The 13,940-nt window shown below is 38.5% G+C and overlaps 1 protein-coding gene across 1 annotated transcript in view; it reads right to left on the bottom strand.

Moving 5' to 3' along the window:
• The window catches only part of ZC3H12B (zinc finger CCCH-type containing 12B), a 5,706-nt gene extending 4,488 nt beyond the window's left edge, over positions 1-1,218 (bottom strand). Inside the window, exon 1 of the mRNA XM_009996599.1 lies at positions 608-1,218. Within this exon, the coding sequence (XP_009994901.1) occupies positions 608-1,218 (611 nt within the window). The remainder of the gene's footprint in view (positions 1-607) is intronic.
• Between the last annotated feature and the right edge of the window lie 12,722 nt (positions 1,219-13,940).

Consider the following 13,940-nt stretch of genomic DNA (forward strand, 5'->3'; position numbering starts at 1 on the left):
AACTCAAATACCCTGAGGTCCCCTGTGTATCAGCAGCATACACTGCATGTAATTTTAGAAAGAACCAAGTTTTCCTCTCTTATTTGGTTGCTTCTGGACATTTGTCCTGGTTTGAGCCGGGATGAAGCCAATTCTCCTTTTACTGATTTTTTTTTTCCTTCAGTAAGCTTTCTTTTAACTAGCACCAGTATGTTCAAACTAAGGCTGGTAAGAGTTTCAATCCAGCAAAGTTTCTCTCTTTTTCTCTCTCTCCTTCACCAGCTGGGTGGGCAGGGGAGGGGATAGAGAGCACTGTTGTCGAACCCGAGTCAAACAGTAACAACATTAAAGAAAAATAATTTTCAACATTGTTCAAGGACACTTGAACACTACAGCTAGATTGTTAGAACAAAAGATTTGATGGAAGAACCTGGTTTGAAAGGGGTGGAGGGAAATTGTAATACAGATTACATATAAAGGAGCAACAGCATAATTAGAAGCCTGAACTAAAGAGTCTGTGAAAAGATGCATTAACAGTGTAAATAAGTGACTTTGCTATCAATATTTATTTTTCTCACAAATATTTTAGTGATTTATTCTTTTCAAATGTTATGACAGGGAGACCCACCTCATAGCCACATTGCTTCCATCAATGACAATTGGCCTCAAGTTATCACTGTTATCCACAACTTCATCTTCAAGTGACAATTCAGGGCTTGCTATTTCCTTTGTGCAAGGGCCTCTTGGCACCAGAGTGCTAATGGTACCGCTGGCACTGCTCTGTCCCTCGGGTTCACTCTTGTTACCAAGTCTCACCAGCTCTGCCAGAACATCATTGATGAGGGCATCTGCTCCCAGTTTATTCAGTACAGCCTGGATCTGATCTCCTGCATATCCAAGCTTTAAAGCAAAATCCATTTTAGCTTGGTATTCTTTGTCCAAATTTGCTTTGCATTCATCTAGCTTCAAGTCTTGGGTGATACTGCTCTGTGAAAAACTTGGGCGATCCAAACAAGGGGACCGACAGAGCGGCCGATGTGGTTTGGTGGAAACCTCCTTTTCTCTCCACTGAGTGTGGCTACAGCTGGTTCTGAAGTATGGTTGCTCAGGTTCACTTTCTGAGCTCGTCCATTCCTCAGATTCAGCACTGCATTCCCCAGCATCTTGTTCCACATTTCTGTCTTCTCTGGAGTTCCTCTTCTCCATTTTTAACTTCCCTACCATAGACCAGGCCGTCATCACGTTCAGCTTCCAGCCAGAGAGCTCAGTCCTCCTTCATCTCCAAAGCCGCCTGGAATTCATACTCAATTGCATTGTGTTGGCCAATTAAAAGTTTACAAGAGGCTAGAGTTAATTTGCCTTGCTTACTACGTTCTGGTATAAACATCACCACCATGAAGTTCCTTAAAAAAAATAAAATTAAAAATTAACTTTTGACAAACTCTGCAAAATACTCAACTACAAGGACTTTGTTTACAAGTCAGCAGAGGTCCCCAGTCACTCACAGTTCTGCATAAAAACTAATCATGAAGCATGTAATTATGTTGTTTTTTTAATCACAAATTAAACTTTTTCCCACCCCCAGTTACTCTACAGGCAAAAAAAAATTACATTTCCTACACAATAAACTTATAGCTGGAATTAATGGAATATTTCAGTAATATTTAAAGATAATAAACCAGAAAAGGGTGACCCACCACTTTCACTAGAAACCTGTCTTTACAGCCTTCCAGTGCAGGAGAAACAGCCTGGCTACACCAAGAACAGCTCTGTGGAGTTCCAGCATGCACACAATCCAACACAACCCATTCCAGCCTCTTTCAGTCCGGGTTTCCTCTCGGAACCAACCAGTTAAGCTCACTGCAAGATGGCTGCTAGATGTGTAAAGGTGATTATAAAAGAGTAAAAAAGCAAGTTATAAACACACTGCACCCTCAGCTCCTTTATTTTTCTAATTTATGACACTGTACCACTTTGGCTCTGGACAAAGACCAGAGTAATTCTGCTGGCTTAGGTTTAAAGATCTCCATTATTTTTCCCAAGTTATCAGAATTTATTTATGGTGTAATAGCATTAGAATATTTTTGGTTTTTTTTTTAAACCTGCCTGTTTTTTCACCTCTAGTAAATAACGCTAACCTACTCACCTGTGGAAATCTTCTATGAAGAATCAGCCAAAGGCTTTTAAGTCTGGAATAGCCTTGAAAGTGTCTTCATAGAAAGGAGGTCGTTTAGGTTTTCAAATTTACTGTTAACTTCTCCATTAGTTTTACAACAGTTTTTCACAAGTAATCCATTTAAACCAATTTTGAAAGACCAAATTCACATTCTCTTATAAACACTTAGATAGTAATTTAAACTACAAGCAAAATATGTTCCTTCCCAATTAGAAATTAAATCAAGCTGACACACTCAAAGAAATTACGATTTTTTAAAATTGTAATAAAACTATCTGGACAACACTATTACTATTATTTCCACCTTTTTTTTTTTTTTTTTTTTTTAAATGGTAACAATACAAGTTTTGCTCTTAATTTTTCCCCTCTTTCTTAGCTGGAAAATAATATAATTTATCTTCATATAAACTGATTTCACCATTTTGTTGCATTGTCCCAATTCCACATACATATTTCTAGTCTTATGTAATATAAGCCGTTTATCATAAATTTCATTTATCCTTTCCTGAAAGCAACCTCTTAACAAGAAGATAGTTTCATCACATTCAGAATCTAAATAATCCTCAATTCAACAATTATTTAAAATGTAAACAAAGAAACTTCCATCACTGCTGCTTGCATTCACACTTCTGTTGCACTCAGGAAGAAAGCAGCTCAGGTACAACCTGTGTCAGGAAGCAATATTGCATGTCTAGGACTGCTCCGCACCAGTTCCATGCTGGGGTTTACTATTCTTTGGTTGCTAGTGATAGATTGGTGGATCTGTTATGATAACTCACTCCATGGAAACTCCCACTTCTGTGACTCATCTTGGAATTTCTTGCCTTTTTTTTCATTCATGGCAGCCTTTGGTTGGAAGCTACTAACTAGCAGAATGTTAGCTGTTGCATCCTAACAATACAAGTTTTGCTCTTAATTTTTCCCCTCTTTCTTAGCTGGAAAATAATATAATTTATCTTCATATAAACTGATTTCACCATTTTGTTGCATTGTCCCAATTCCACATACATATTTCTAGTCTTATGTAATATAAGCCGTTTATCATAAATTTCATTTATCCTTTCCTGAAAGCAACCTCTTAACAAGAAGATAGTTTCATCACATTCAGAATCTAAATAATCCTCAATTCAACAATTATTTAAAATGTAAACAAAGAAACTTCCATCACTGCTGCTTGCATTCACACTTCTGTTGCACTCAGGAAGAAAGCAGCTCAGGTACAACCTGTGTCAGGAAGCAATATTGCATGTCTAGGACTGCTCCGCACCAGTTCCATGCTGGGGTTTACTATTCTTTGGTTGCTAGTGATAGATTGGTGGATCTGTTATGATAACTCACTCCATGGAAACTCCCACTTCTGTGACTCATCTTGGAATTTCTTGCCTTTTTTTTCATTCATGGCAGCCTTTGGTTGGAAGCTACTAACTAGCAGAATGTTAGCTGTTGCATCCTCTCTTGAATAACAGTGGAACACATCTGGTCTGTGATCAAATATTTGAGATGGGATTTAAAAATCCACTAAGAAGAAATAAAACTCTTGTTATCTTCAAACTATTTAAAAACTAAATCACAGTGTTTATAAAAATCTCCTCTTCACATCCATCTAGGATCTTGTGAGAGAAGCACTCAAAATCAAAAGGTCCTGTCTGTACCAACTGTAGGAATTCCTACTTAACTGTAGGAATACCGCTACCTAAGACAGCACCTTCGCACCCTCGCGATTAGAAATCAGACTTGTAGTACTGTCATTCAGCTACAAAAACAGCCCTATGGTCTCTCCCTCGTTTCTTCACAGCCCTGAACAGTCCAATCTAGAAACTACTGCAATCCCTGAAGCTACCTGTAGCCCCACAGTTACTCCTACAGATGTGTTATATGTGTTCACAGACTACAATGCAGATCCTTGTCCCTGAGCAAGCCAGCTCTCAACTGTGAGCAAAGGTCTATGTACAGAAGCAGGTTACTACCTGCCCTCAAAGGGCAGTTGTGTTTTCCTTAACTAAAAGTGCCACCTTATTCTGGAGCCCAGGAGCACTGCAGGACAGATAGCACCTCCTTTCAGTCAGTCAGTGTTTTGATTTAACCAGCTGATCAGTCACTGCCTTCATCAATGTCAGCAATCTAGCCATCATCAGTATCACCACCCTGGAGAGGCCTAGATGCCCTGTTCCTGGAGAGCAAACGTCTTTGCTCTGTGCCATTCCATGTCTGAAACTGTATTTTGTCTTCTTTTATTTCTGAGTCCCATTTAAGTACCTCTACTTGCTGTTATTACCTCTCCACCTACAGCGTGGCGTGCCTTCAGTAAATCCCCTTTCTTAGTGGACCACATGATTCTTCTAGTTACATCTATTATGCAGGCCTATCAGGGAAATGAGTTCAGAGCATTTAAATTCAGTGACTTGAATTCAACCACCTATCTCAACTGTACAACTATTTCCTTTGCAACAGTCAAGCTAAAGGAATTTCTGATTAAAAACTGTAAGTAGGAACTTCAGAAATTCTTTCAAAAGAGGCTTGATACTGCCAGTAAGAAGGAACAAATGAGATACCAACCAGATTCTATCTTGATTCCTCAAACAGAAGAAGGGCCCAAGAAAGAGTTGTGGCCACTGCTCTTTACATCTGCTCACAGAATCACAGATCGTTGAGGCTGGAAGGGACCTTTACAGTTCAAACCCCTGCTAAAGCAGGATTGCCTAGAGCATATTCCAGAGGATTGCATCCAGGGGGGTGACACTGCACCACAGGAAAGGTGAAATGGTGTTAAGCAGATACAAGATTAACATTTTATTTTGACATTAAGTCAAGTCCAAGTCCTCCATCTTTTACTGCTCTTACAATTTCTAATAAATTTCTGATAAAATATTTTATTTATTTTATTAAGCTGTGCATAAGTAGCTTGTCTTGCTTTCCCCTCACTAAAACTTCAACTAACATGAGGTCCTTGTTTCACTGTTTCTGTCTGTTGCCATTGAAGCCTAACCTGATAAGGAATTTTAAAACACATTTCTAGTTGCTAGCATTGTTTCCTGCTTCCCACACTGCTTATCGAATCTCAAGGACAGCTTGTCAAACCCCAGCCATACTGTTCTGAATTACTAACTAGGGTTGCTGCTCAGGAAATCCTGAGGAGCTGCAAACTGCTGGTTCCAGCTGTTAGCGAGGCTGAGCTGTGAAACCGTGTTACACACACAGAACAATGCACGCAGAAACACACAGAACTCATACAAACACAGGCAGCACCAAGGGCCTCATCCTGTGCCCCTCTCTGCCTGACAAAGATCAAGGCTTGTCAGTGGTAAATGCACACATTCACATGCACACACATACACATGCACACACACACGTACATACACACAACACGTGCACACACGTATTTGGTTTCTGTGGCAAGATTTTGGTAGCAGGTGGGCTTCTGTAAGAAGAGACCTGGAGCCACCCCTCATGTGTGACAGTGCCAGTTTCAGCCAGCTCCACCATGCACCCAGTGCTGGCCTAAGCCGAGCCCACCAGTGGTGCTGGTGGTGCCTCCGTCTCCCTCAGTCTCCTCTCTCTCATTCTCCACAGGCACACACATCCCCAAAACCAGCACTCTCATGGGACCCCAACTCAGTCTCTCCAGCAGTTGGCCTGGACCTGCTAGTCCCTCTGGTAGCCAATGCTTCCAGTCATCTCACTCTGGATACACACACACAAAGATATATGTGGCTTCCTAGTCACGGAGTCACAGTCATAGTCGTCAGGGCGGTAAGGGACCTCTGAAGATCATCTAATCTAACCCCCCGGTAGAGCAGAGTCACCTACAGTAGATCACACAGGAACACATCCAGAATGTCTCGAGAGAAGGAGACTCCACAACCTCTCCGGGTAGCCTGTCCCAGTGTTCTGTCACCCTCACTGTAAAGAATTTCTTCCCTTATGTTTAACTTGAACCTCCTGTGCTCCAACTTGTGCCTATTGCCCTTTGTCCTGTCATTGGACACCATGGAAAAGAGACTGGTCCCACCCCCCTGACACCCCCTGTAGATATTTAAAATCATCAATGAGATCAGACACCACGAAAACTTGCCAGCTAGTTCAGTGTGACATTTGTTTGATCATGCACCAACACATCCTCTACTTGCCTGGACAACAGACACACAGGTCCCTAGTGAGCCCTTCACCCACAAAAATAGTTAGAAATGGAGTCTACTTACAAGCAAAACCAGAACATTGAAAAACATAAATAGAGCAACGCTTGATTTTGCTGGTAACAACAAAACTCAGAAATGAGTCAAAGTGCCTCAAAATTTTCTCTGAGATGGAATAAAAGCTCATCTCACAGATCATAAACAATACCATTGTGTGGCTGAAATGTTAGTGTTTAGTATGAGTTACATTCTCTCCAAGGACAGCCTAATATGGACACGTATTTCTTCAAGAAAAGAAAGCTATTACCACTGAAGACACAATAACTCAGAAATACATACACTGCAGCTTAAAAAATTTAATTCTCATGATGTTCATTGCTAAGCAACCAAGTTTTCTTACTAAACACCTCTTTCAGCACAGTCACGACTGACTAGTAGAACTGATAATGTGATTCAGAGACGAGTGAAGCAAAATTTTATACATTTTTTTCATAAAGGGCCAATCTGAAAGCATTTATTTCATTTTGCTGGTATTAAAATGGAAGGAAAATGTCTGCTCATAAATTAAGTACTGTAATATTTATGAAAATAAAATAATTGGGAATTATTTAACAATTACTATTCAAATGGCAATTACTATTAAAGAGCTGGTGCTACAAATACTCTTCAAAGCCTGTTTATTTCAGCTGAACCAACAGAATCAAGAGAAGACAGGGTAAAAGAACAGGCTGAACAATGTCTGGTCCCTTATGACACCCTCCTTCTGTCATCTCAGTGTGCTCTGAGCCATGCCCTTCAAAGCAGATACACCTATTAGGAACAACCTTAAATTAAAATTATTGTATTAATTAACTCCTTTCAGCAATTCTTCATCAACTTTTAAGCAGCTTTGTTCTCTATCACTGCAGATACTAAACCACAAAAAACCCCAAACAAACAAAAAACAAAATCCCAATAAAATCCCCAAGCCAAGTATTTTCTCAAATGTCTCTCTCACCTGTTCATAAATACAAATGATAGTGATTCTAAAACTATTTAAGGAGAGGGAAAATTGGTTTCCCTTGTACATTTCTGAGATACATGTAGTTAATAAGTGATTTATTTTTTTTTTAGTAATACTTCAACAAAAAAAAAAATCTAAGTGAATACTGACACATGACATGGTAACATCTAGGGGAGTTCCACATGCATAGGGAAGAAATACTCCAGAATTCTCCTTCTGCATTTCTTAAATTGTCAAATAATAATCTTCACAGGGATTAAAAAATGTAGCATGTTTTTAATGAAGAAAATTGAGTTATTTGGTCCGCGGCTTCAGTGTGATCTTTAATGTCTTGTATCTCTCTTTATTCTTCATTTCACTAACTTATCATTAGTGTACTCCTCTGTGTGGATTCTTCCCTGTAAGACAGGCACACAAGGAAAAGCACTTTTCTGGAAGAAGGTTGCTCTAAATAATAGCCAAGACTTTGATTACCGTGGCTATTTCTGCATCACCAGAAGCTGACTGAAGCACACAAAGTCACATATCCAAACTAAGTTTGGAGTGCTCAGGCACTCAGAGCAACAAAGTCGTAAAAACACTGGGTGCGTAAACCTAGCAAGATTACAGGTTACAACACAGGAATGAGGGAAATTAATTCTCTGTCACCCTCACAACTAAACCACAGGCAGGACTGGTACACTATACAACTACACCCCATGATGACAGAGCCGACATTGCACAACCTGACACAAAAGCTGGGAACTTCCTGATTACACACAGACTAATTATGGTGAAGTATCAGCCTAAAACCATGGAAACAATATGAGTAGAGACAAAAAGAAAGAGAAGTCTTTAGAAATTATTCAGTGTTCAGAACCACCAGGATCTTCAACATCGCAGCGTGCTACAGCACAGACTAGTGGTTACTCTACAGACACGTTCTTGGCATTCGTTTTTGTGACCTTTAAAAACTTCCCCACACATGGGTAATAGCTATTTTGAAGACATTACAATTTGGGCCTGCAACATACAAAAAATCCAGTGACCTGAAAATGCATTTCACAGGTCTTCAGGAATGTGACAAAACAGTATTTATTAGGCAGTAGTTATTGTCAGAGGACACAGACAAGGAACAGCTCAAGCTGCACAGATGACACCGGACTGGTAAATAGCCCTTAATTTTGAAAACCACAGTTCTACAGTGCTCATGAAAAAAGTGACACAACTCAACCCTGGTCTTTCCATGACATCGAAGAACCTTCCTGTTGCATTTTTACTTCAGGAGCAGTACAGATACTACACATGACTGCTTGCTGCTTTGCATATTTTCAGAGGCAGTAAACTGAGCAGAAGAGCTCAAAGCTGACAAAGGATATGAGTCACAAATAAAATGGTAGCTTTTTCTCATTCTAATTATACACTTAGGTGGTACACATCTGCTGGGACAGATTCAGAACTGAAGAAAAGCAGAAAATATTCTAAAATTAACACTTGGATATCTTGCAATGGAATAAATGGAAGAGTTGAGCAGTTTGACATTACGTGCAATTCTCTTTTGTCCTTAATAAAAAGGGCTGGTGATTTGTAGTGGTTTGCCTTTGTGTTTATACATCTTGAACAATTAGATTTCCATATTTGTCATTATTTTAAACAGAGGTAACATTACAGTTTACACATGCAGACCATAATAATACATATGTTGTAATTCAACAGGTATTAATCACTTTCACTAATTTATTTTTTGATGCTTAGAAGGAATTACTTTCAGCATGTAACAAATGTGGTTGCTTAGTATATTTTTCATTTACTGTGCCAGGTCTTGCAAGACTGTAGAAAAACAGGATAAATAGGCTTTGTAGACAACTTTCATGTTTAAGTTGGCAATTTTGAAATCAAAGTGACTCCAAAATGTGATGCTTTTGCAAAAATACAACATTCATAATTTCTAATCACAATTTCAAGTGCATCTCTCAGTAATATCAACAAGATCATATGACCAAGCCCTGCATTTCTGTAGCAGGATCTGGAATAAAGAATTTATTTAATATAATTTAATAATATTTAATTATTAAATAATATAATTTAATAATATTTATTCCTTTAAAAACTGTATTTTACATAGTTTTATTAAGACTGTCCTGAGAGCTTTTGTACTCAGCAAACAAGGCTCACAGAAACATCAAATAATTGACAAATAGCATTTATATTCTGATAGAGCTTCCATAAAACTCCAGGATACATACAAGTCACTCGGTGAAGGAAACCAAGTGTATCAGGCTTTAACCAAGATAAAAGCAGCTGGCTTCTGATGCAAATATCTGGCATTACTTGGCTCACTGAGGAGCGAGGAATCTTCCTTATTTTAAAGGAATACTTAAGATACTTAAAATGAACACATGTTCTAATACTTTTTGTACTTTTAAATCTAATCAATCAAATGAATTTGTTTCTTCCCTCTAGAAGAGATGGTCTGAACCAAAGACCTGAGCACAGATCTGCTGTGCTCCTGTGACCAGTGACAGGACAGGGGGAAATGGCAGGAAGCTGCAGGTTTAGGCTGGATATCAGGAAAAGGTTTTTCACCCAGAGGGTGGTTGAGCACTGGAACAAGCTCCCCAGGGCAGTGGTCCCAGCATCAAGCCTGCCTGAGTTCCAGAAGCATTTGGATGATGCTCTCAGACACATGGTGTGATTCTTGGGGTGCCCTACACAGGGACAGGAGTTGGATTTGATGATCCTGATGGGTCTCTTCCAACTAAGCAGATTCTAGGATTCTATGATTTATTCACATGCACTAAGTCAAACAGCATTTTTAGCAGAAGTGTTAAAATGGCAGATCAGAGTTTTCAGTCCCTTGATAATTAGTGCCATATAAATGACAGTATTTTTATTCAGTTCAATGGATTTTTTTTCTTACCTTACTAAGCAATGTCAGTCTCAACATGTTAATGGGAAGTTTCAACACTGTCATTTTGATGAACAGAGAAACCAAACATACTTTGATAGAGTAAACCAAAAGTTCCTTTAATCAGAAGTCTCATCCAGAAGCAGTTTCCGTGTGAGAAACCTGAAAAACAAAGGTAATTCTGTTTCTAAAGGTCTCAATATACTGGGTGGACCCTCAGATGCTATACCACTCAACAAGAGTGCGGTATCCTCAGCTGTTGGGACACATGCTCTCCAGTAACTGAAACAACCACTTGAGAAACTACTAAAAAACATGCCAGAAGCAGAGACAAAGACCTTGCTCAGTAAGCATCAAACAGCACCTTTATGGAGAGCAGCAAGAGGAGCTTAAAGGCATCTTGTGTCTTCAGTTTCTCACACCTGTCACCTTGTTTTTGCAAAAACAAAAGTCAGTCTGTCACTAATTAGTCTGCTTTGAGCAAGCTGTTGGACTACAACAACCTCCTTAAGTCCAATTCAAATTAAGTATTCTTTTATTCTAAGATTCATTCATTCTTGTCATGGCAACACTGTTCACTTCCAAAGTGAAGAAGGTGGAAAGTCATCTTCAAGAAGACAAGAGAAAAAGCCTACTGCTTCGCTTTCAAAAATGAAAACAGCAAATGCCTATGCTCCAGCACCTCCACCTCTCCCCTTCCTGAGGGAGCTACATATGGACTAGGAGGAAGTGTTTTGTGTGTGGCGGGTTATTTTGTTTCAGGGGGTGCTTTTTTTGTTCATTTTTTCAATCAGGACAACCTAGAAATCAGAAAGGGGGAACACCTGGCAAGGAATGTGAATTTTTTTTTCTGAAATTTTTTCTTTTTTGCTTGATCTTGAAAAAAGTTTTTAAAAGGCAGCAGGGTCAGAGGGGGCAATCACATGTGGGTTTGGGTTTAAAATTTTCAGACTTACGTTTTGACTTTATATGATTCGGCTGAGGTGTCTGTGGGCTCATTAAAGAAGCATATATGTTAAATTTCCTGTGGATGTCCTTACTAAAAATAACGAGAGTCAAAACTTTTGGCTTTAGCCTAAGGTTGATACTCTGCCCCTGTTATAGCATTCCTCTCCAGATAACTGAAATGGAACTTGACTCAGATAATCAGAATGGATATTAATATTGATGGGGGGAACTCTCTCCAGATGGACTGAATGTGGAAAAGGAGCTCTTCCATTTTAACTGTGTAACCAACCTTGGCCTATGCTGGGACATGTAAAAGGCCTTAATCATTCTGTATCATGACACCCTAATACAACTATAGAAGAGGCCCACAACAAACCATGTATAGCTGATGATTTATTTTGCCATGGTGACTCAATCTGGCAAGCAATGTGAAAAACAACTCATGTCAGAAAATGAAATACAATCACTACCTTTAAAACTCAAAGGACACTTTAGCTGAAGTACTTGCTTAAATATAGAAAGAATGTATATATTTGAATCTAAACTGCCAACTAATGAAGAGTCTTCCTTATTATAGCCACTCTCACAACTAAATTGCTCATCTCAAAACAATAAAACTACATCTTAAGAGATGCCATCCTGCTTAGTTCTGCACCTCCGAGGATGTTTCCTAAATCTGAAATTTATCAAATGCAACACTACGTATCACAGCACCAGAAAGCCTAGATCTGTGAAGATGGTCATAGTGTTCTTACTTCCAGATGAATTCTCTGTGTGAGCATGAATATTTCATATAAAATATAGATTATCAACAAGCAGGGACAATTTACAGGAAATTAAAAAAAAACACCTTAATAGATGTAAAGAATACTTAAAATACCAGTATTATTACTCAAGCATGCTTTTAATTTATAATGCCTAGAAAAAAAATAGGCTTTTATAATAAACTTACAAAAACATAAGTTTATATTAAATATATATATATCTGCTCATCCACACACTCATGGCCTTCAAAGCTTTTTATGTCTAGCAGAGTCTGATAAAAGAGGACAGAGTTCTCAGGGATGTGTGTGAGGTCTAGGTACCATTACAACTACTTACATTTATTTATTTATTTTACATTATGAGACAGACAAATCGATATACCAGACTAATGTACATGTGAAAACACCTGGAAACTTCTGAGTTTACAAATTACATTTCTTCACCTTTCCAAGCTCTGCTTCCATAACTGAACTTACCTGCTGCCTTCCTTATTCTCAAAAGCTCCAATGCTTCTGTTCTTGACATAAACAGTAACAGAAGCAATTTGTTTTATTTCTATTATTCACAGATGTATAGCAGAACTGTAAGTGTTTAACAAAATGACATTTTGGATGTAAAGTGGCTAAGAAAGTCAAAACCTCTATGTAGATGTCTCAAATGGAATAATTTGCATTGGAAAAGGCATCCAGAAAGATCAAAGAACAGAAACCCAGAATTTACCTCATTCAGAGTGGTTGACAGTAAGAATTTACTTTCTTACTAGCTCATCTGCATATAAAAGTGTCATGGGTAGCTCTTCACTCTCTCAACATCTTTTGTTTACATCCTTTCTGAATAATGAATTTGGATGCCATTAGATTTTCTTTTTTAAAAAAATATAACTTAAAAGAGGTAATTCAGATGAAAATTACTTATGGAGCTTTACAGATTACTTCTATTAAAACTTGCTAAGCTTTGGATCATTTTAGAAGACATACAGATCAGAGGTCCAGAAAATGTAAACAGGATTAATATATGGAAAACATGCAACAGTGAGGAAGACAAGACGTATTCCAAAGAAAGTTAAATTGTTCTAGTTTTATTATGACCTTGACATTCCCATAACCCATTTTTGAAGCAGGAAGCAAAGATAATTTTGTAGGTGACATGAGCTATACTTGCAAAACACACCTTTCTGTTCTACATACTATAGTCCATTTTTAACATCTGGCAAGAGAAAGCTGCACCTCATCAACAAAGAATGCCTCCTGTACAGAAATGACTACTAACAAACACATTCACTTCAATAAAGAAACATTCGAAGCATAAGAAATCAGATGGATCTGGAACGCTGCACACTCCAGCCACTCAGAACTACTGATAAGCAAAACAGACATCTTAAATGACCATTATTTTAATTTTCTTTCTATTCCTACTTCCCATTTATGACAACACATGCTAATCACTAAAACACACTGCAAGATTAAAAAAAAAATACATGTAAAATAGTATCACACTTATCTCAATAAACCCAAATGAATTTAGATCCACATTTAACAACTTAAGATGACACAATGCAGCTTTTGATTCAAGTTTATGGTTTGCTAACTTGCAAAGGAAACATACAGCATTTTTGAACTATCATCTCCAAAGGATCAAATGACAGTTAGAAAAGCAGACAACTATGAAAAACAGAATTTAAAATTAACTGGTTAGAAAAAGCATCTCAAACCTAATGTATACTGCAATGACCAGTTCCTTATTCACATTTGCACTATAAAGCAAACGAGAAGGATGCCTCGATGATCACTATAGCAAAGTAGTGACCATCTGGTACACTCTTCAAAACTCCGTATGTCACCCCCTTGCTTTCGTTAATGCAAGTTTCTTGCTACCCTTCTTTATGTTCAGACACTGATCACCTTCAAACACAGCACTTTAAATGCAGCCTTCGCCATCCACCCTTGGCACTCAGAATTAAACGAATCCAGGTGATTCCAACTGCCTAGACACTTCACGCACCCTGCAACAGCAGCCTCCTGGGCCCAAACCGCCCTCCTGCCGGCACCC

This window comes from Chaetura pelagica, unplaced genomic scaffold (genome assembly GCF_000747805.2).
Source record: "Chaetura pelagica isolate M959 unplaced genomic scaffold, ChaPel_1.0 scaffold103, whole genome shotgun sequence".
Taxonomy (NCBI): Eukaryota; Metazoa; Chordata; class Aves; order Apodiformes; family Apodidae; genus Chaetura; species Chaetura pelagica.